This window comes from Neovison vison, unplaced genomic scaffold (assembly GCF_020171115.1).
Source record: "Neovison vison isolate M4711 unplaced genomic scaffold, ASM_NN_V1 Scaffold_051, whole genome shotgun sequence".
NCBI classification, from domain to species: domain Eukaryota; kingdom Metazoa; phylum Chordata; class Mammalia; order Carnivora; family Mustelidae; genus Neogale; species Neogale vison.
In genome coordinates, this window is record NW_025334855.1 from 39,315 (window position 1) to 59,962 (window position 20,648).

A 20,648-nucleotide genomic window follows, 5' to 3' on the forward strand; every position below is an offset into this window, starting at 1 on the left:
GGGGACGGTCAGCGAAGTCTTACAGAAAGGGCATCTGAGGTAAACCCGGAGGAAGGATCCGCAGGTCTGGGGGGAAATCTGCACTTCGAGGCAACATGGAAGTCGTCAGCTCGTGGGCAGTGAGAGCAGCCGTCGCCGTGGACGAAAGGGCGAGAGTGGTAGCGTGAGGAGCGGGCGCGGGACCCGATTGTGAAAAGCCCCCAGCCACCCCAACCCTCCCTCCCCAAGATACTAACTACCCAAGCCCTCGCCGGCGCTTTCGCCCTTCCGGGAGCTTAGTCAGCGCCCGTCAGCCCCGAGCCGCGCGCGATCACATCCTCGGCTCAACCGGCCGCGGAGGGCGGCTCTGCAGGGGCGGCTCCTCCCGCCACCCAGAGACTGCGCGGGACGTGCCCGCCCGGCGCGATGACGTCAGCACGCCCTCGCGCGCCGGGGGAGGAGTGGGAGTCGCTGGCCGGGAAGCGCTGAGGCTCCGGTAACCCCGGCGGGGAGGGGGAGAGGGAGGGGCGGGGCAGGAGCCCCTTGGAGTGCGGGATCGTGGCCCGGACCCGGAGCGAGAGACCCCTCCACACGCTCAGCGCCGCTTCTTCAGCCAGCAGGTCCCGGCCGGCTCGGCGATGGAGTTTCCGGACCTCGGGGCTCACTGTTCCGAGCCGAGCTGTCAGCGCTTGGGTGAGGGGCGGAGCGCGCGAGGGGCGGGGCCGGGCCGAGAGGGGCTTGGAGTTGCAGGTGGGGCAAAGGGTGGGCTCCGGGGCTGGCAGAGCCGGAGGAGGGCGGGGACCGAAGTTGGGGGCGGTGGCCAAGGGGGCGTGGCTTAGGAGAGAGTGGCCTAGGACTGGGTGCAGTTGGTTGTAGACCGGGAGGCGTTTTTCTTTCCCCTGAGTGGAAGGCTGAGTGAGTGGGAACGACGCTGAGGTCCCCCTGGACCTGCAATCCGACCTGCTCCCTGCAGATTTTCTGCCGCTCAAGTGCGACGCCTGCTCCGGCATCTTCTGCGCAGACCATGTGGCCTACGCCCAGCATCACTGTGGATCTGCTTACCAAAAGGTGAGGGGGCGGTCTGAGGGTGGGAGGGGGCGGGTGGAGGATGCTTGCATTATCTCCGGAGTCCCTCGGTCTCCCATTTCCTCTCCTTTATTGTTTTTCTGAGGCTCAGTGCTGGAAATATTGTTTCCTTGTGTGTTTATAGGGGGTATATACAGGTTCTTTCGGGCAGGCTGTTTCAGGACCAGAGATTTGGTTTGTCTGGGAGAGGGCCACAGACTGACCCCTGCTCCTTAACTCTAGGATATCCAGGTACCTGTATGCCCACTCTGTAATGCGCCTGTGCCTGTGGCCAGAGGGGAGCCCCCTGACCGCGCTGTGGGGGAGCACATCGACCGAGACTGTCGCTCAGATCCAGCACAGCAAAAACGTAAGGTAAGCGTTGGAAGGGTTAACCATGACTCAGCTGGGACCTTGGATGCTTGCAAACCGCAACAGCTCTTAACGATGGCATTGGAGAACGAGGTCAGAGTCTCAGCAGAGACAGACCTTCCCTCTCCACCTCAGATCTTCACCAATAAGTGCGAACGCTCTGGCTGCCGACAGCGAGAAATGATGAAACTGACCTGCGAGCGGTGTGGGCGAAATTTCTGCATCAAGCACCGTCACCCACTGGACCATGATTGCTCCGGGGACAGTCACCCCACCAGCCGGGCAGGGTAATTGCAACCAGGTCCAGTACTTGCCTTTAGGAATCATCCCATCCTTTTGGAACTGACTCAGCCTCTACTGTTACAAGTTGGGGAGCTTCAAACCTGTTGCCTTTGGCTAGAGGAGTCTTTTAGCTTCCTATTCAAATGCGTATTTTTCCAGGCTGTTTGGGAGAACTTCCCTCCTGACCTCCTGGGTAAGGCCTGGGAGGAACATGCAAGCTGACTGTTCTTGGAGGCATGCCAAGAGTGTCTCTTCCCTACAGACTTGCTGCCATCTCCAGAGCACAAGGTCTGGCTTCTTCTACAAACACCGTCCCCAGCCCAAGTCGGACATTGCCTTCATCTACCTCTCCCAGCAGGTAGGCACACCTGCCTGGTTCTTCTCTCCCTTTTTTTCCCTTCGCATCTCTGACCTCAGCCTCTTGAATGTCTGCCATAGAGCGACAACCCAGTCTCCATCCTGGACAGCCCCTCCAGTGATTGCCCTGCAGAATGGCTTGGTGAGTTGGGTGGAGCTTGAGCAGACCAAAGCAACCCCCCCTACGGAGAATAAAGTCCAGGGCAACTGGTTGTCTTTCTGCTTTTTTGCAGAGTGAGGATGAGGCTCTGCAAAGAGCTCTGGAACTCTCCTTGGCAGAGACCAAACCCCAGGCCCCAAGGTGCCTCCTCTGGTGAAAGAGGGTGGGATGTGGGCAAAGGCTCAGTTTGGAGGGACGGTGGTGGGAACACTCCAACCCCACAGAGAGTAATAATTAAGAAGTTGGGCTCCAAATTGTGCTTTTTAACTCTACGACCTTTGGCAAGTTCTTGAACCCATAAAGTTCTTGATTTTCTCTAAAATGGGACAGACTACCTACCTTGTAGGGTTGCGTGAAGACTGAGAATACTCAGAAGCGCTCAGCACAGGGATGCTAGCAGATCAGATGCTCATGTTTTAGATATTACTGTCATTCAACTTGCGCTGTTGCTCCCTCCCAGTTCTCAGGAGGAAGAAGACTTAGCTTTAGCACAGGCCCTGTCGGCCAGCGAGGCAGAATACCGACGGCAGCAGGTATGAGGACTGGGGAGAGCTCAGGGCCTGGCCGGGAGGGGAGTGGCCTGGCCGGGAGGGGAGTGGGGGGTGTGTGTGCCTTCTTCGAGTGGTAGAGAATTTGGGAGTGGTGGTTATCCTTTCGTTTTTGGTGTGATTCCAGCCCACACTAGGCTCTGAAGTGAGGACCAGCCCTCCTTTCCTTGACACCATGCCCTTTCTTCCCTTCCTTCCCCTTTCCTTGCTCCAGGCCCAGAGCCGCAGCTTGAAGCCGTCCAACTGCAGCCTGTGTTAGGGCCCTGGGCTTGGGGAGGGAGGCTCAGCTGAGGAGGACTCTGGCCCCCACACCTCTAGGGTACACAGGGCGAGGAGCCTGGGAGCAGCCAGGAGTGAAGATGAGGAGGCCACCTCCGGGGAGCGTCCAGAGGAGCAGCGTGTGGAGCCAAGCCTGCAGAAGTCCCCGCTGGCCTCTCCAGCTGCCCAGAAGAGAGCAGCTAGAAATGTCCGGTGGGTGGGCCCTTGGCGAATGCTGGCCAGGCCCCATACAGCCCCCTGCATTTTGTCATCCCCTTTACACTGAGGCTGCCCCCATGTGTAGGGGGCCAGGAGGGGCCTGGAAGGAATAAAGGATCTTGGCAGTCACTAAGACCTCCAGGTGGCGTGTTTCTTTCTCTTATCCAACGGAAACCAGAGGAGTCCCATCAAGAATGCTGCCCTGACCTAACAGTAGGGGCTCCCCAGAGTACCCCACACCAGAGTCACAAGGATCCTAGTATGGTCCACACTTTTATTTCCCCAAAAAGTGCTTTTCTGAAAGGTTCTTTTCCTCTTCTATGGCCAGCACCATACCCCTTCACTGGGATGAAATGTGCCGGGAGAAGGGATACATCTTCTTCCTCTCTGAGTTCTCCTTTGGGAGGGATGTGGCCGCAGCTTTAGTCACCATCCTCACTCTGGGGGTCTGGTGTCCTCAGAAACTTCTTCTTGTCCGCGCTGCTGCAGCTGCCACATGTCTGCATACATGCCGCCTCGGGACAACAGAGCCTCGTGCCTGAGGTGAGGAGGAAAGTACAAGTCCCTATTACCCGCTTAACCCTAAGAGTCCTCACCTCCAGTCCACAGAGAGGAGAGGGATTGGCCCGAGAGATCCCTCTGAAACACTCCTGGGATTTCATCTTTTCCTCGGGCCCCCGTTCAGAGGCCCTGCCCTTTAATCATGCGGGCTTCCTTACCGTCCTCGCTCCACAATGCAGCCATCCTTAAAGACGAGGATCTGGTCAGCGTCGACCACAGTTGAGAGCCTGAGGAATCAGAGTTGAGTTAGGCAGTGCACAACACAGGTGGCCACCCACCACCCACCACCCAGGTCCCGTACCTGTGCGCCACCACAATGGTGGTACGATTGGCGCAGACTTTGGCCAGAGAAGCCTGGATGGCTCTCTCGTTAGATGTGTCCAGTGCAGATGTTGCCTACAGAGAAGATCTGGGTGAACCTGGCCCTGCCTCCCAAAATCCCCATAGAGGGAGGATACAAGCTGTTACCTGAGGTCTTGGGAATCAATAAGGACCTTCTCTGCATTTGAGAACTGTAAGATGTCTCTATGAAGCAGGGATTCACGCTATCTATCCGTGATGGGACACTGCCCCATAGCAGCGGCCTGGGCCCAGGGAAGGAAGGAAGAAGGGGAGCAGGCAGCCTTGGGACCTCACCTCATCCAGCAGAATGATGTCTGGAGCCTTGAGGATGGTGCGAGCAATGGCAATGCGCTGCTTCTCTCCCCCACTCAGCTTGAGTCCCCGCTCGCCCACCTGTGTCTCGTATCCTGTGAACATCGCCCACCTCCCTCAAGTCACACAGGCTACATTTGGTTTCTGTGACCAGATGAGCAGGAAGGGATGGAGCAGAGGTCAGAAGGAGGAGTAGGGCTGAATCAGGCAGGGGAGGGGCTCTCTCTGCAGGGGAGCTCACCTTCAGGGAAATTCAAGATGGCCTCATGGATGCCAGCAGCCTGAGCAGCCGCCATCACCTCCTCGTCCCCAGCAGTGATGCAGCCATAGCGGATGTTGTTGGCAATGGTGTCGTTGAAGAGGACGGTGTCCTGGGGCACGACTCCAATGTGAGACCGGAGGGAGATCTGGGTCACCTGCAGCCAAGAGACCAAATGGCCCAGGCTGTGAGACTGCCCCACACCCGCCCTCTGGCCTGGAGGTAGCAGGGGCTACTAGTGGGGCAGGAAGGGAAGCACATGGGAGGGGGTACAGGAACCCTGTCACCACCGCCCCAGATCCTAGCTGTGTGGGCCAATCCTTCAACCTCCCTGAGTCTGTTTCTCTGTCTATGAAGAAACAAGACACTCTGTGTTCCCAGACTCCCTTAGTTGGGGAGGTCACACGGCACGAGGAAGGCCAAGGGCTCCAGCTGCAGCTTTTTGCAGGGGTGACATCCTCTCTCTGGACAGCGGCCAGCACTCCCCAGAGTGCCCTTCTTTCACACACAGGCCCCTAAATCACAGTCTCCTCCCTGGGAACCCTACCTGGGAGATGTCCTGCCCATCAATTCGGATGCAGCCGGAGCTGATGTCGTAGAAGCGAAACAGCAGGCGCAACACCGTGCTCTTCCCGGCTCCCGACGGGCCCACCTGGTGCAGTGGAAACAGAGGGAAGACATGTTCAGGCCCGCTGGCTCTTAAGGCTTACTGTCCAAGAAGCTGCCAGTGTCCACAGAGGCTGCTATGTTCGATCCTATGGCCTGCATGACAGGATATGGATTCCACTGCCTGGATCACAAACTTCCAGAAGCACTGGGAGTGGGGAAACTCAAGGAGTCTGGGCCAATACCCAGGTCTTCTCTCACCAGGGCCAGTGTCTGTCCGGGCATGACGGTGAAGGACACGTCCTGCAGGGTCTCTCGCCTGCAAGGAAGGGTGGGCATGGTCAGCAGGCCTGCGGCACTCCCAGTGACCCCTTCCACCGGCAGAGCTACTCCTGGGCCCTGCCCCTCCCCAGCTCAGGCTCCCTTCCTAGGCAATAGTGGGTGAGAAGCTGGGTTGGCCACATGTAAACGGACGACGGGACAGGGGCTGGGAGATGGCAGAAGGCAGGCTCACCCACTGGAGTAGCTGAAGTGAACGTTCTCAAACTCAATCTGGCCCCTCTGGAAGCGCAGGGGCCCTGCTCCAGGCAGGTCCTTCACCTAGGAGAGTGCCGCCCGTGTGTGCTGCCACCACAGGTCTGGTATGCCCGAGACACGAGGCCAGCACACAGACCCCCACATCCTGCACGCCCCACTCCCCGCATTTCACTCACTTCTGCCTTCTCTTTCAGCAGGTCGAACATGTTCTCCATGTCGATGAAGTTCGTCTGGATCATCCTGCAAGAACAGCGCTGGCTGGGGCCCCTCCGAGGAGCGGGGGATATCAGTGAGTGCCCCAGGCGGGGCAGGGTTGGAGGTCAGTTACCTGTAGTAGGTGCCGAACCAGTTGAGCGGCATGTACAGCTGGACGATGTAGGTGCCAAACAGCACGAAGTCCCCGACCTGCGGAGAGCCGAGGGGAGAACGGGGTCACCCTGCGGGCTGTCACCCTGACCGCTTCCCACCCGGGCACCTGGGGGCCCAGACACAGGCCCCGGGCCTCTCTTCCCTGCCCCTAGCAGAGTGCCCTCACCTGTAGCTTCTGCTCGCTGACAAAGTACGCACAAAGCAGGGAGCCAGCGAGGAGCCCAAGCCCGATCACCAGGTTCTGGGTCTGATTCAGTAGAACCAGAGAAGCCGTTGACTTCCACTCCAGATCCTGGGGCGATGACATAGGGGTTCGGGGGAGGTGGAACGTCACATATGCACTCTCACCAAATCCAAACTGAGCCCAGGCAACTTCGACCTCATTTTCTCAGCCCAAAGCTGTCCTCCTCTTGGCCCTGGCAATTCCGCTGCTCTCAGCAGGTGTCCAGCGGGCATCCTCACCTGGTACTTGAGGATGGCCTCTCGATAGCGGTCCACTTCGTAACCCTCCGCGTTGTAATACTTCACCTGACGAAGTCAAGCCGCCCTTGTGAGACACGGCTGCTGCCTGAACACGGCCTGCAGCCTGGATCATTTCTTGCACATTCCCACTGCCTCCTTCCTTGTTTTATATATAGATATTTTTAACTTTTACTTGTATTTAAGTACTCTCTACACCCAATGCGGGGGTCAAACTCACAACCCCGAGACTGAGTCGCATGCTCTCCCGACTGAGCCAGCTCGGTGTCTGCCTGTCCTCATTTGAAACATCACTCCCGCCCCACTGCACTCCCCGACCCCAGGTCCCCTGGCAGCCCCGCTGGCGCACACCTCCATGCCTCACGCTAATACCACCAAGGCTTTCATTACCGTCTCAAAGTTTAGCAAAGAATCCACAGCTCGGGCCCGGGTAGCGTTCTCCTGTGTGTTCATGGCACGTCGAAACTTCGTTCTCCACTCAGTGACCACGATGGTCACAACTGCAGAGTGACAAGAGGGGGAGGAAGGGGAAGAAGAGAGCAAGGCGTCACTCCCGACAACAGAGACCACGGGGATATCTGCCACCTGCCACATACACGCGAACGGTGACCAGGGACCCAGGTACCAAAGGGAGCCCTAGCTCCCCGAGGGAATGGGCTGTACCCAAGACACCCATGCAACCTGTACAAGGCCTTGTGTGTGAAAATGCTGTTGGGGGCTGGCTGCATCTGGTTACAGGCATGAGGTTTCTCCGTGACATGTACTCACAAGGTGACCAGGAGGCCCTTCCCCGGCCCTCTGTCCAGGCCGAGCTATGGCTCCCCTGGCCGAGGAAGCCAGTCCGTCACGCTAGAGAGCAGCCGGAGTTGATTCGAGTCCCCTCATCTACAGCCTCCCCTCACTGGGCCAGCTGAGTAGGGGCAGGACTCACACCCAAGGAAGTCCCCGGAGCATTTCGGGGAGACATTTCCCCCAGGCAGCACTCACTGAGATAAAGACTCATGCAGAGGAACACAATGAGGCCAAACCAGGCATTGAAGAACATGCTGAAGTAGATGATGCCGATGGTGATGTCAGCCAGTGTGGGGAGGATGTTGAACACCAGGTAGCTAAGGAGACAAGTCAGACAACAAAGGAAGGTTTAGGGGCTGGGAGCCAGCCGCTCTGCCCCCTGGAGTTTCCTTGTGGTTTTGTTTCTCAGTGACAGAGTAGAAGCAAGATGAATTGCCCCTCAGCGGGTGGACGGCTAAATAAACAGGTAGCAGGCCCCAAGGACAGGATGCGCCAGGTCAGTTATGAACGAGGAGGCTCTTCATGCAGGACAGGAATAGATATCCTGCCGTTTTGCTGATAAGGCAATTCTGAGAACGACACCTATGTTGTGATCCCATGCATTTTGGGAAAACCCTCCCCAGCACCCTGTTAGGGCCATGAGGCTGTGCACATACGTATGTCAATGTATCAAAAGCAGAACCCAACATCCTAGATGGGGTGGGAACCTCTGGAAGAGTGAGCAGAATTTATAAGATACTTGCTCCATTTAGTTGTGTTACTTTGATAGCATACCTATGTTTGTCTTAAAGTTTTAAAAAAAAAAAAAAAAAAGGATAAAACAGGACTGAGAGGCAGCTGAAGCTGGGTGCTTTCTCCAGCCAGCCCCCTTCATGCCTGCTCCTCCAGCCCCGCCGCCCTTCACTCCGTTTCCGCCCTCCTGACACCTGAGCAGCCCCGTGACGCTGGACGTGCCCCGGTCCACAATCCGCAGCACCTCCCCGGTGCGGCGCCCCAGGTGCCAGCGCAGGGACAGCTCGTGCAGGTGGGAGAAGAGGCGCAGCTCCACCTGCCGTGACGTGAACTGCTGCACCCGAATCCACAGGAACGTGCGCAGGTTGCTCACGAAGCCTAGGGGGAGCCGGGGGAGGCCTCGGTAGAGCTGGGGGGCCAAACACCATCAGCCCGGTACCCCAGATGAAAGGTCCGAGACCACCAAAGGGCCAGGGGAGGGGTGCTTAGGGGAGGAAGAGGGGGAGAGGCCAGTGCCAACCAGGATGACAGCAGGGTCCCTCGTACCTGTACTGCCTGTGCCACCCCCCTGGAGGAACTTGAGGATGACATAGACGGTAACGGTCCAGGCCAGGGAGCTCCAAGGGGCCTTCTCAGTCAGCAAGTTCACTACGGAGACAGTAAGTCAGAGCCCAATTCCAGCCCTGAGGACTCTGTTCAGGAGAAACTGTTCCAGGCACCAGCCACAGCCCCTTTCTCATCCTCCCACTCCTAACACTGCCCCACCTCCGTAGGTTAGGGCATGCACCTTGCACGTGGCCCATGAAGGACCAGAGAACTAGGCTGGCACTTCTTCGTCCCCTCACCTATGTCCCTATAGAAGATGGGGACCAACACGTTCAGTCCCCGTTCCAAGCCCATGAGCCCCAGGCAGATGAGCACAATGAACTGCAGAACTGGGCTCCCTTGAGGCCACAGGTAGCCACTCAGTAGGCGGAGCTTCCTGCCCAGGTCTTGCCATGTAGATCGTGGTGGTGCCTCTGTTGACTGAACCTAGGATGGTGAAACACATAGGGACGGGGAGCTCAGAAGTCAAAAAGGAGTGCCCTAGGTGAACCCCTCTGGGGAAAAAGTATGGGATTACAGCTCCCAGCTATCTCAGACCCACAAGTGATCCCCAATGAGGTCAGAAAGGCTCACAGGGCACAAACTGAGATTTGGGAAAGAAATATCATGGTGGGAAAAAATGAGGACAGGCAATGAAAGTAAGACAGACCCTAAGATTCAGAAATTCATGTATACCTCGCTCCTCTCTACATCTTGATCATCTTCATTAATTTTCAAGGCATAGGACTGGGGACGAAGTCCAGGGGCCCAGAGTCCCAGGATAAAAAGCCCTCCAGAGACCACATACCGCAGCACCCACAGGCTAAACTGAACCTAGAATAAAACGTATCCGGAGAGCATCAAAGAAGGCCAAAAATGCCATTGTTACCACTTATAACAGGGCTGGGTACTGGGACAGGGCACATACCCAAGTCAGGGGCCCAGCATCAGGGAAGCTTTAAAAACATCTACAGTGACTCAGCACAGACACACCCCACCAGCTGGCTATCAGCAGCCAGGACAGGAGGCCTCCCCCTCTTCCCTTTCTTAGGTGCATCCCAAAGTGTGGAACACTGTGCCCAGGCATATCATCCTTCTTCCCAGCCGTTGCCACTCGATTCTCCTCTCCCCAAGAGGTCCCTTACCTGCTGGCCCAAGTCTGCCCGTGCCCACCACCACAGTGGGCTGTTCCATGACACAAGGGCCAAGTTCTCAGCTGTAAATGCCACAGTCCAGAGGAGCAGGAGACCCAAGCTGTGCCTGAACTCGATCCAGATGCCCATAGCTAGCTTCTGCCAGGCCTGGTTACGTTCCATCACGAGCAGCCCCAGGCCACAGGCGCTGGCCAGAGTCCCCAGTATGGAAGCCAGCAGTAGGTAGCCTGGCAGAGGGGCGCCCCCGGCAGTGCCCACCCGGCCAACCAGGCTGGCTAGGGGCAGGGCCACCTGAAGTGTGGCCAGAAGCAGCTGCAGTACGTAGGGAGCGACAAAAGGCCCGGAGCTCCAGGACACCTCACGGGCACCAGCAGGCCGCTCTCGGCTCTTGCAAGGCAGGGCTAGCACCAAGGCCAGAGCCCCCAGGGCCATCAGTGTCGAGGGCGTAAGAGTGAAGTAGAAGCAAGGACTCAGGCCACCCTGCACCCAGGCCGGCCCCAAAGGCCCCTCGGCCTCGCAATAGTTGCCCACGATCACCATGGCGATGCGTGGCCGCCGGCCGAGGCTGTGGGGACTGCGGGGACTGCGGGGACTGCAGGAAGGGCAAACGGGACCAGCTGCTCGGGGCGGAGCGCGGACGCTGGGGTGTTTCGGGTCATGGAGCCGACGGGCGCCAAGCCGCGGGGGTCTCAGGCAGGGACACACGTGGGCCCCGCCACACTACCCACTCTTCGCGCACGCGCCGCCGCCACGCACTCACGCAGGGCACGCACGCCGTCTTCGCCCGTCAGTCCGCCCCTCGCTCGCAGGCCGGGAACCTCTTGCGGAGTCCGGGCGGGGAGGAATGCTGGGCTTCAGCCGCGAGCAGCTGCCTCGCGCAGCCGCCCGGCCCACCAGGGCGGCTCCACGCCTCACGTAGGGCCCCCATTGGTCAACCTCCCTGAAGGGGTGGGAGGGAGAGGGTGCACGCGGGAGAGGCAGTGCATGGGGGTGGTGGAGTCGGTTTAGTCACGTGCTCAGGGCGCGAAATCTGACCGCACGTCCAGCCAGAGACTTTGACCTCCACGGAAGCAGAGCTGGGGAATGACCCTTCTGCCAGTTAGCTCGCTATATCCATCCGAGTGACGGCACAGCCCCACTTTCCTACAGGGCCCGACCGGGTCCCCAGCCACCAGGAAAAATCCCACACATCCCACTTGTTCCCAGAATCCTAGCAGGAAGAGACAACTAGAGGTGCAAGACACCAAGCCGCGACCTGGTCAAAGTCCCTTTTTTATTAAGGGTTATCAAGCTGTACACAGTTCCTACGCCTTCCGCTGTGAGCTTGGGCGACACAGTTCACCACACTCACAGCTGACTACACCTGGGCGAGGGGTAGAGAGGAAAGTAGGAGCTGGATCCCAGCATGCAATGCGGCAGCTCAAAGCCTAGGGCGTAAGCCTCCTGTCACGCCTGTCCCTGCTCTGGGGACAGCGGGAGGCAGGCCAGAGCTCTCCTGCTGGGAGGTAGACAGCCGAGGGCACAACCAGCCCAGCCCGTCCTATGTGCAGGCAGTAAGGGGTACGGTAAGCAGCAATGAGAGCCAGGATGGCCGGTCTCCCAGGGGCCCATCCTAAAAGTTGGGAGAGGGCAGCAAAGAATTTCCATCCTGCTCCTGCCAGTTTAGAAACCTTCCTTCTTAGTGTCAAAAGATAGCATGAGAGGAGCTGGGAGCCAGGGCCTCCGCACCAATGCAAAGCAAAAGCTGAACAGAATGGGAGCAAAGCAAACAGAACGGGAGCGAGAGGCACACATGCCAGTCCTGTGCAGGAGGTGGGAGAGAGGCGAGCAGGCTGCAGCACTGGGAGAGAACTGGGGGTGAGGTAAGCGCCACAGCCCGAGCTGCTCTTCTGTTCGGGGTCGGGGAGGGAGGTTGCAGAGGTTGAGGGCTGGGGCCCAACCTCCCCACTCCACAGTTGGCACAGGCTCTCCCTGCTTGGCAGCTTCTGTGGTGGGCAGTCCTCTGGAGACTTGCAGGGGTGGGTGCAAAGGTGGCAGTACTGGGGCTGGGCTGGGGACCAGTTTCTAGCACCACACTCTGAGCCAAGGGGGGTCCTGGGGATGAGGCTAGAGTCCTGTGTGCCTTGGTTCCTAGGCCCCCCATTTCTCTCCTGGGGCTGTGGAAAGCCCAGCGTTGGCATTTCCCTTGGCCAGGCACAGACACACAAACACCACACACGTGGAGTCAGGCAACACTCAGAGGAGCCCTCCGTGGCGGGCGGATGGGATGGCGGTGGCATCAGCGGCCGCCATCCTGGGACATAGGGACCCTCCTCAGCCTCGTCTATACCTGTGGAGAGAAATGCATTAGCAGTGGAGATAATCTTCAGCTATCGGCTTACCAAAAAAAGTCTTTATCAGAGATAAAGGAAAATGAAAGCTTGATTCCTGGGAAGGAAAGCGTAGGGAAAACCAAGCCTCAGATTTCAGAGAAAGTGAGGCAAGAAAGAGGAGTGTATTTTGGAGGGGGACCAACAGTATCTCTGTAAGAGAGGTCTGCCTTCCTTCACAGGAGGCTTTGATCTTGGCCTGGAAGTTATTAGTTCCAGTAGTAGTCATATGTCTGGTCCTGGAGTCCTTACCTTGTGCACCTGAGGGGGCAGCTCATCCTCTGAGCCCTCCTCGGGCACCGGCTCTGGGTGCCTGGAGGCTGCCTGCCCGTCTTCGGCCCACCCTCCGAGAGGCAACCGTGAGAAGTGAGAGGGAGCCCGGGGTACTGTGCCAGGATCTAGAGACACAAGTAAACATACTCTTAGAATGAGCACAGACAAAAATGTGGAGAAAGGTTCTGGGGCTGTTTGGGGTGAGGTGAGGCTCAGTCTCTTTGGGCCTGATCGCTCTGACCTCCTTCCTCCCCAAGAGGCCCCCAAAAAGCCACCTTTCCCTGAAGGCTCTCTACCCTCCCGAACTTGCACTGATACCTGTGATACCCCCGTAGCGCCTCTGGAAGCCCCCCTGCAGGGCGGTGGTCTCAGGTGCTCCGGGCCGGGCTGCAGCACAGGGATAGCTGGCCGAACGGGGGATAGGTTGGGAGGCCCGGGAACCCTCTCCCCCCTCTTCAGGGGCACTCTCCCCACTCTCATCGCTCTCCCGGCGGTGCCACACGTGCCGCTCAGGTTCGGCCTGGGCCTGCTGCTTGTGGAGCTGAGAAGTGGGGGTAAGGGGTTGGGGGGACTCGTTAGTTGGGAATAGGATATCTGAAACAACTGCCCCCCACCTTGCTATCCCCCAGTTCCCATTTTCACCACCTCACTGAGAATCAACGACCCAGAGTAACTATGTTAACGGTGTGTACCACAAATATGACGTCTTACAGATTAAATTCTCCGCAGATCCCTGGAACCTAGTCATTTGAGTCCATTACGAATTGGCTGCACATGTAAGAAAGTGCCAGGTGCCCTTTCAAGATGCTGGGAAGACAGCAGTGAACAAAACAGACAAAAGTCCCAACCTCTGTATGGCTTTATATGCTGGGGGGTGAAGGCAGGGAGTTAGAGACAATAAGATAAAAAAAAAGGAAAAAAGTGCAAATATGTCAGATAAATGCTACGGAGAAAAATAAGGCAGGAAGATTCAGGAGGGTGGCCAAGGGAGGCTCTTTTGGTCAGAATGACCACAGATAGTCTCACGGAGAGGTAAGAACAGACACGTGAATAAAGGAGGGAGCCATCTGCCTAGCTCAGGGAGGTGGACTCTTGGTAAGGGAAACAACAAATGTATAAAGGTCCCGGATGACCATAAGCTCGTCTATGTGTGAATGCAGATCAGAGAAGGGGAATGGCAGAGAAGGGTTCTGAACCCACGTCTTGCTTTTCCACGCCTAAACCCCTCTTGTCAGCGGCCCCCTCGATTCCAGGGCTCTGCCCCTTCCCACTGGCTCACCTGGTGCATGTAGAGGGCGTGCAGGCTCATCTCGGTGGATGCGTACTCCGACAGCACAAGGCTCTGCAGCTGTCCTTCCCACACACTGCTCCCGGAGCTGGCTGTCCTGGCGTCCAGCCTGTCCCATCCGGCACACACAGACAGTGGCCGTCAACATTTCTGAGCCCCGCAGAGGCTCCTGGGGGACTACTGCCATGCCCTCCCACTGTAGCCCCCCTCTACTCACCCAGAGCCCGTCATGGTGCTTGGAGCTCGGCCTGTGGGCACCTGACTGGGGTGCAGAGGGGAAAAAGAGCGCAGGGCAGAGGCGACTTCGGCCCTGTGCCTGGAGCCCTGCAGGTCTCTGGGCAGTGGGGGGCCCCGGCAGGATGATCCAGCTACCACATTTGCAATAAGGCTCAGTGGCTGTGAAAGAAAGTGGTGGGTAGGGTTCCCAGGGCAGGAGGGAGGTCACGGGGTCCCTCAGTATTCTGGACGTCGGAACCCCAGGGCACAGACTGAACAGACAGAAGGAGACCGACCAAATGGGTAGGCCCTTCCGTCCCAGGCCTGGTCCTCAACTCCCAGCACCGGGAGTCCACTCTGCCTACCGTCACCTCCCAGTCCCCAGGGACACACCTCAGACTCAGATTGTAAGGACTGGATAGATGTAAAGAGAGCATTTTCAGGAAGCAGACCCCCTTGGGCGAGGCTGGCAGCTGCTCCGTCCCGCTGAACCTGCTCCTTGAGGAAGCCGAGAAAGGCAGTGCTCTCACGTGGTGGCTGCCAGCCGGGGTTGGTGATAGCGAAGTGCATGAGTGACAGCTCTGTCTTCCCGTCCTCAGCTTGCTGGTACACCGAGGCCTCTGTCTGCCCACCGGACAGCCACTGTATAGAAGAGGCTACCGTGAGCAGGACTGCGGCATCTCGTCCAGGGCCTTGCGGCGGACCCCCGCCCCAGGAGCAGCCTCATGCTGGCCGAGTTGCTTGGTTTATGACTTTCTCAAGCAAACTTGGCCAGAGGTGCCAGCTGAAGGCTAAAATTCAGCCCAAGCTCCTAGTTCCCCAAGCAGTGTGTACTCTGGTGCCTGGCTGCCAGAAACGGGGCCGCCTTTTCAAGATGCACTGGCTCAGAGCGGTGTCTTTTTTGCAGTCTGCCCAAGGACACGGTGTGCCCCAGCATTGCCTCTGGCCATCCGCACCCATCCTCTCCCAGTACCTGGGGATGCCCGTGCTGGCGAACATCCATCTGGGCAAAGGAGCAGGTATCCCCAACACCGACAACCTCCACGGTGAAATTGCGGAAGAAGTCTATGATCTCCAGGGCCCGTGGGCGCAGGCAGAAGATAAGGATGAGGGGCGTGACAATGGGACTCAGCAGTTCCTCCAAGATGAACACCTGAAAGGGAGGGGACTGCGGTCACAAGAAAGCTGGCGGGATCCCAGCCCTCACCAGCGAGCTATCAGCCGGTCTCTAACAGGCCCTAACTCCCAACTCCACTCACTGCCTTGTACTGGAAGAGCTGGGCAAACTCGTCCCGGGTCTGCGAGCGGTGGGCATTACCCTGCCAGTGGTCAGGCATGTAGTGAATGTGTGCAAGGATCACGCGGAGCAGCTGCTCAGGGCAGAACACCATGTGCTGGTCCGGGATAAAGGACCTGCAGGAGTCGGGGCCACGGTGAGAGGGCCGCCTCTCCCAGGGGCCACTAGTCGGCTTGCTCCCACCCCCCACGCCCCACCTGCCACCCTGGGCCGCACCTGCACACGGTCACGGTGACCCCCAGGAGTGTGACGGTGGTAAGGACATGCTCTACGGCCAACACGTCTTCGTCGTAGATGGTGAGGGCAATGAGCACAGCCAGGATGGAGCCAGCGAAGAAGGCGCCATTCTTGGCCAGCAGCGTCAGCAGCGGGGACAGGAAGCAGTTCATGTACTTGGAGGCGGGCTTATAGCCTCGGCTGAGGCGGGACTGCAGCTCGTGCTCCAGCTCGTTGAAGTGGCGGAGGTAGCAGCGGCCATAGAGGGACCAGCAGCGCGCCCCGAGGGCCCCGGGCTCCCGCTTCAGCACCTCGGCGTAGCTGAAGAAGGCGTAGAGGATCTGCCAGATGAGGATGAGGGGGCACAGCAGGAAGTTGGCAATGCCAATCCACAGGATGCGGTTGCTGAGGCGCTGGGCCAACTCCAGCCGCTGCCCCCCACGTTTGTACTCAGCCTTGAGGCTCCATTCATTGAGAAACAGAGAGCCAGGGCCCCAGAAGAGGATCAGCTCGAAGTTGTACTTGAGGCCGCGAGTGAAGAAGACAGCCTCCCCCAGGCCTGGCAGGCGGAAGCGCAGAGGCAGGAGGGACTTGTTCACCAGGGCGACCATGTAGTTCTGGAAGCGGAGGATGCGGTGGTAGATGTCCAGCTCGGTCAGCTCGCGCTTGTGGATGCAGATCTGGTGCTCCTTCTGAGTCTGCACGATGCGCGCCTGCACTTCCTGCCACGTGCAGTAGGGGAGGGCGGACTGCGGGGCGGGAGAGAGGGCCGCCAGGGAAGGTGGGCTTGTGGCCCCGGACTCCTCCTCCTCACCCCGCAGTAGCTGTGAGACCCTGTGTGGAGCTGGGAAGAGCCTTTAAGCGGAGGCTCCCAGACCCACCAGGCCGCGAGGGGGATGCCCAAGGCCCAGCAATCCGCCCCACTTGGCCCCAGCTGCTGAGGGCGCCTTGGGCTGTGGCGCAAATAGCCCCACTTCCCAGTCTCACCATGGGGATACGCAGAGCGTGTAGGTAGAAGGAGTGGATCTCCCAGTAGCAGCAAATGTTGTAGATGAACTTGATAAGCCGATGGATCCAGAACACACCCGCAATGACCAGGATGGTGATAAGGGAGCCATTTTCCTGAATCCTGTTGGGGAAAAGGAAGGGGACGAGGAGTGGCCCCTAAGGAGTCTTGGCAGACAGGATGCTATCCCGAAGGCTGGCGAGACTGAGGCCGAGTCTGTGTTCGAGAGAATGTGCCTCCCACTCCACTCCATTCCCCACCTGTTGGTGGAACTCTGGCTCTGAGGTCCTCTGAAGCCCTTACCTGGCACTACAGACCTGGGCAGGCAAAAAGGCGTCTGGCAGAGTGACCTTGACGGGCTCGGTCGGGTGAAGACTATGGTTCACCATCTTGTTGGCAAAAAGGATGTCGTAGTCCACGCAGCTGACCAGGAAGGTGGTGAAGGCAACCACAAAGAGGAACTGCCTGGGGGAATTGGGACGAGGGTCCAAGAGTCAGAGAGGCATCAGTGAAATAGTGTGGGAAAAGGTAAGAGTCTGGAAGCAGCAGAACAAGATTAGAGAGCAGCCTTTGGGGACCAGCAGGGGCTGGAGAACTCCCAGTGGGCTCTCTCTGAGGCTCAGCCCCCGGAACCGTCTTCAGTCCAAACCAGCTCCTGCTTTTTGCTCTTAGCCTTGGGCGTCACACAATTAACCTGCTTTCCTTCCCGCTTAGTAATCTCTGCCACCACTTACTAGACTCACGCAAAGATCTTGTGATTGTGGTCTCTGCTACCCAATCCTTGATTTCCTTTTGAGATAGTATTTAGAAGCCCTAAGGGAGACTGAAGGAGGGGTTTCCCAATCGCATCCTCTTTGGCAAGGCCATATGGCTTTTTCTTTTAGAAAGCGTTCTGTTCTGCCTTCCTAGGTGTAACTAAGGCAGAACACAACACACACTTTTCTTTCCTTTTTTTTTTTTTTAAGATTTTATTTATTTATTTGACAGAGAGAGATATCATAAGTAGGCAGAGAGGCAGGTAGAGAGAGGGGGAAGCAGGCTCCCCACTGAGCAGAGAGCCCGATGTGGGGCTCAATCCCAGGACCCTGAGATCATGACCTGAGCCCAAGGCTTAACCTACTGGGCCACCCAGGTGCCCCAAACACACACTTTTCTTAAGTGGCTGACATGTCTGAGACCTCCGGACTGAACCACGCCCATTCCATCCGGGCTCTGATGAAATGATCAAGTCTTGAGTTCTCCTCATGGAGGAGAGAGGATTTGGAAGATTAAAAAAAAAGAAGAAGAAAAAGAAAAAATGAGACTACAAATTTTGGTGCCACACCTAGTCCCCGAACTCTAAAATTAGTCTGTAGGGTTTCAAGTCAGGAACTGAGCTACACCTGCAGGTGCCAGAGCTGAGCTAAAGAAAAGGAAAGACTGAGATGCAGTCCTTTCCCACACCACCATCCCTTCTTAGACTTACATGAGCTCAAAGATCTCCCCGATGAGCATGCAAGTGAAGCCATTCTTCTGGTGTAGATTATAAACGTCTAATTGTCAAGAAAAATGTGGTTGATAGAGACTGCAATTAGGAGCACAGACTTTGGGGCTCATGCGCCTGAACTTAACTCCCGGCTCTGTGACTTTCTAGCCTTTGGCCAAATTTACTTAATCTCTCTCAACTTTTGTCTGCAGTGGTACTTTGGAAAAACAGCACCCGTCTCATAGGATTATTAGGTATCAGATAATGGGTGTAAAGTATTTAACACAGAGCTGGCACAGAGTAAGTCAAAAGATATTAATTATTATAGTTATTAGCGTCCCATCAAAAAGAAAGATCCCCTTTAGAGAAGGTCCTTATGAACTGACACCACCAAGTGAAAGGCACGTAGCTCTTGGGAAACGCAGGGTTATCATTATCCATAATGATCATTATTTTCCCAGCCTCTTTCAACCTTAAAAGTTCCATCTCCCTTCCGGGGATTAGAATCAAACCCACCCCAACTTCCCATCCAGGCCCTCCCTGGCTTAGAGAGGGGCTAAGGGTCCCAGAGCTCCAACGCAGAGACACAAAGGATATTCGAGAGAAGAAGAGGTCAAGGTTTTCGATGTGGTGCCAGGGTGCTGTGGGTACAGGAGCAGAGATGTCAGAGCCCTGAAGGAACCAGAGCCCCTTGCTCCCTCCGCGCTCCTCCACCGGCTCTCTCCCCAGGCCACCCCCCCCGCCCCCCCGGCTGCGCTGTGGGGTCAGAGAACTCACATTTACTCCCCTCAGGGACGTGCACCAGTAGGTCCTCCTCCCCAGGGGGTGAATCACTGTAGGAGGCCTCAAGGCGCTGGTATTCAGTGTCGAACTGCGCCATCACCACCGCCCCCTGTCCACTCTGTCCACCTGCCAGTAATGATGAAGAGATCCAGTTCAGACCCAGGGGCTGCTTGTCTGCTGCCCTGCCTCGTAGACCACAAAGAGTGAGAAAGAATCCCTGGCCTTGGTCTCTACTCCCGGTCTTCTCGGCTCAAAGGCAGAAGACTAGTTACCAAAGGAGAGCAGTAAAGCTCAGGGTCCGGGAGCTCAGGCCTTCCCAGAGCCTTTCCTGAGTGTCTACTGAGGTCTGGCTGGACTAAAGCAAGATTCTGCTGCTTTTTTTTTGGGGGGGGGGGCAGGGAGGGCTGTTTCATCTTCTATGCAGTGGAGTTAAGGGGACTTCCCTCTCCTTCCTGGAGAAACCCAGGTCTCCCAAGAGACTAGCAGTCCGGAAGCACTTTGTAAACAAAGGTTTGAGATAAGCACATGGCCCTACCAGCTCCATGGACAGCGTCTGCTCCACTCCAGCCCTTGATGCCCAGGCTCCGCAGCTGCTGGAGGAGAAGGTGTCAGGCCCCAGAGAGAGGGGAGTGGGGAGAGAAAGAAACCCAGCCCTCCTACCAACCCAGCCTCCAGTGAGAGGAGGCCAAGCATGGGGCAGGGAGCTGTGTTGGGGAAGAGGCACTGGGCGAGGTGTCCTTCCTCTGGTTTACTATACGTAGGCCACTCATCCAACCCTAGAATCCCAAGAAGTGGCTTATTGAGCCTGTCAAGACTGAGTCAGTACAGGCCGGAGGTCAGGCAGCTCCTCTGGACTGTTCTTCCAATGCCCCACCTCAGCCTCTGAAATTAGGCCTCTCAGGGTCCTCAAAGCCCCAAATCCAAAACCCAAGAAAAGTCTTTCCTGAAAAGGACCTTTCTGGTCAACGTCTTCCCCTGCTTTCCTAGCACCAAAGGCAGGCATAGCTGGATGGGAAATCCTGACTGGGTCAGTGGAGACCCAGATCCTGGGTGAACTGTGGGGTCCCTAGGTCCCCAGAGCCAGGCATGTCTAGACGGCACTCACCCAGTCGGTGCAGACCCTCGGGTCATGGAACACGACCCAGCCAGATCCCATTGGGACCTCCTGGGTTAGTGAGAGCCCTGGGTCCAAAGGAGCTGACCAAGCCCTCGGGGAACTCAACACTCACCGGGTCAGTGTGGACCCAGGCTCATGGAGCCCTGGCTGGCCAGGCCTGGGCTCAGGGGTTCCTGCGGATGGTGGAAGAATCGAGCCAGTCCGACAGCGGATCGTCCAGGTGGGCTGGGTTGCCTCCCCACACCCAGCCGCCAGGACCCGAGCCCAGAGCGCCCCAGGGTCGCCCGGCACCAGGCCAAAGGCTCGGCTCCCAACAGCGGACAACCTCGCGCGCGGCCCCGCCGCCCGCGCGCGCCCCCGCCCGCGCGCCCCCGCCATCAAAACATTCCGGCTGCGCGCCTTCGCCCCTCCCGCGGCGCCCCTTCCCCGTTACTCGCCGTGAGCTCACTTAAGGCTCCGCGGGCAACCCCCCCGTCAGGTCCGGCCCGGGCCTTGGGGGTTCAGTAACCGATCTCGCGTTTCACCTCAGGAACCGTGACCCGAGCGACTCCAGGGGCTCGGTCGGCTCCGCTGGGTTCGTCCGGACCCGGAGCCCTAGGCCTGCCACCTGCCACTCACTGTCACCCGCAGTCAGTCTGGCCAATGAGCA

General features: G+C 57.8%; 3 protein-coding genes across 10 annotated transcripts; 1 reads left to right on the top strand and 2 right to left on the bottom strand.

Annotated features, from left to right (window-relative positions):
• Positions 1-416: 416 nt before the first annotated feature.
• Positions 417-3,369, top strand: LOC122897982 (AN1-type zinc finger protein 2B). Of its 3 annotated transcripts, none has more exons than XM_044236165.1 (10): positions 417-475; positions 593-672; positions 953-1,047; positions 1,288-1,419; positions 1,552-1,703; positions 1,961-2,056; positions 2,137-2,197; positions 2,289-2,356; positions 2,676-2,748; positions 2,978-3,369. In XM_044236165.1, exons 2-10 carry the CDS (start codon positions 618-620, stop codon positions 3,020-3,022), a joined length of 777 nt encoding a protein of 258 aa, XP_044092100.1. In that variant the 5' UTR covers positions 417-475; positions 593-617; the 3' UTR covers positions 3,023-3,369. The 3 variants fall into 3 exon arrangements, with proteins under 3 accessions (XP_044092100.1, XP_044092101.1, XP_044092102.1); XM_044236166.1 differs by having other exon boundaries at positions 448-475; positions 597-672; XM_044236167.1 differs by having other exon boundaries at positions 449-672; positions 3,082-3,369.
• A 131-nt stretch (positions 3,370-3,500) lies between these two features.
• On the bottom strand, positions 3,501-10,684 carry LOC122897980 (ATP-binding cassette sub-family B member 6). 2 transcript variants are annotated; one of them, XM_044236164.1, is made up of 19 exons: positions 9,961-10,684; positions 9,512-9,649; positions 9,076-9,262; positions 8,777-8,878; positions 8,425-8,608; positions 7,694-7,815; positions 7,097-7,206; positions 6,689-6,754; positions 6,393-6,518; positions 6,186-6,262; positions 6,034-6,097; positions 5,835-5,920; positions 5,582-5,639; positions 5,262-5,366; positions 4,697-4,871; positions 4,438-4,550; positions 4,103-4,197; positions 3,960-4,028; positions 3,501-3,778 (listed from the first exon to the last, which is right to left on the bottom strand). In XM_044236164.1, the coding sequence occupies exons 1-19, from the start codon at positions 10,507-10,509 to the stop codon at positions 3,676-3,678; spliced, it is 2,529 nt and encodes an 842-aa protein (XP_044092099.1). In that variant the 5' UTR covers positions 10,510-10,684; the 3' UTR covers positions 3,501-3,675. The 2 variants fall into 2 exon arrangements, with proteins under 2 accessions (XP_044092099.1, XP_044092098.1); XM_044236163.1 differs by lacking the exons at positions 3,501-3,778; positions 3,960-4,028 and having other exon boundaries at positions 4,108-4,197; positions 4,438-4,599; positions 9,961-10,571.
• A 1,556-nt stretch (positions 10,685-12,240) lies between these two features.
• On the bottom strand, positions 12,241-20,599 carry LOC122897983 (autophagy-related protein 9A). Of its 5 annotated transcripts, none has more exons than XM_044236169.1 (16): positions 20,448-20,599; positions 19,418-19,472; positions 18,877-19,008; positions 18,697-18,740; positions 18,100-18,164; positions 16,938-17,099; positions 16,616-16,757; positions 15,629-16,377; positions 15,375-15,528; positions 15,089-15,268; positions 14,509-14,757; positions 14,117-14,295; positions 13,891-14,008; positions 12,930-13,152; positions 12,591-12,736; positions 12,241-12,298 (listed from the first exon to the last, which is right to left on the bottom strand). In XM_044236169.1, the coding sequence occupies exons 3-16, from the start codon at positions 18,977-18,979 to the stop codon at positions 12,293-12,295; spliced, it is 2,520 nt and encodes an 839-aa protein (XP_044092104.1). In that variant the 5' UTR covers positions 18,980-19,008; positions 19,418-19,472; positions 20,448-20,599; the 3' UTR covers positions 12,241-12,292. The 5 variants fall into 5 exon arrangements, with proteins under 5 accessions (XP_044092104.1, XP_044092103.1, XP_044092107.1 ...); XM_044236168.1 differs by having other exon boundaries at positions 19,418-19,475; XM_044236172.1 differs by having other exon boundaries at positions 20,437-20,496.
• Positions 20,600-20,648: the final 49 nt, after the last annotated feature.

Coding starts and splice junctions, on each gene's coding strand:
- LOC122897982 (XM_044236165.1), top strand. CDS start 618: ATGGAGTTTCCGGACCTCGGGGCTCACTGTTCCGAGCCGAGCTGTCAG. Junction 673..952: donor GCCGAGCTGTCAGCGCTTGG/GTGAGGGGCGGA, acceptor TGCTCCCTGCAG/ATTTTCTGCCGCTCAAGTGC. Junction 1,420..1,551: donor CAGCACAGCAAAAACGTAAG/GTAAGCGTTGGA, acceptor TCTCCACCTCAG/ATCTTCACCAATAAGTGCGA.
- LOC122897980 (XM_044236164.1), bottom strand. CDS start 10,509: ATGGTGATCGTGGGCAACTATTGCGAGGCCGAGGGGCCTTTGGGGCCG. Junction 6,263..6,392: donor TCAGCGAGCAGAAGCTACAG/GTGAGGGCACTC, acceptor GGCTCTCCGCAG/GTCGGGGACTTCGTGCTGTT. Junction 5,640..5,834: donor CACTTCAGCTACTCCAGTGG/GTGAGCCTGCCT, acceptor CCTTCCTTGCAG/GCGAGAGACCCTGCAGGACG.
- LOC122897983 (XM_044236169.1), bottom strand. CDS start 18,979: ATGGCGCAGTTCGACACTGAATACCAGCGCCTTGAGGCCTCCTACAGT. Junction 18,741..18,876: donor CGTCCCTGAGGGGAGTAAAT/GTGAGTTCTCTG, acceptor CTGTACCCACAG/CACCCTGGCACCACATCGAA. Junction 12,737..12,929: donor GCGCTACGGGGGTATCACAG/GTATCAGTGCAA, acceptor TTGTGTCTCTAG/ATCCTGGCACAGTACCCCGG.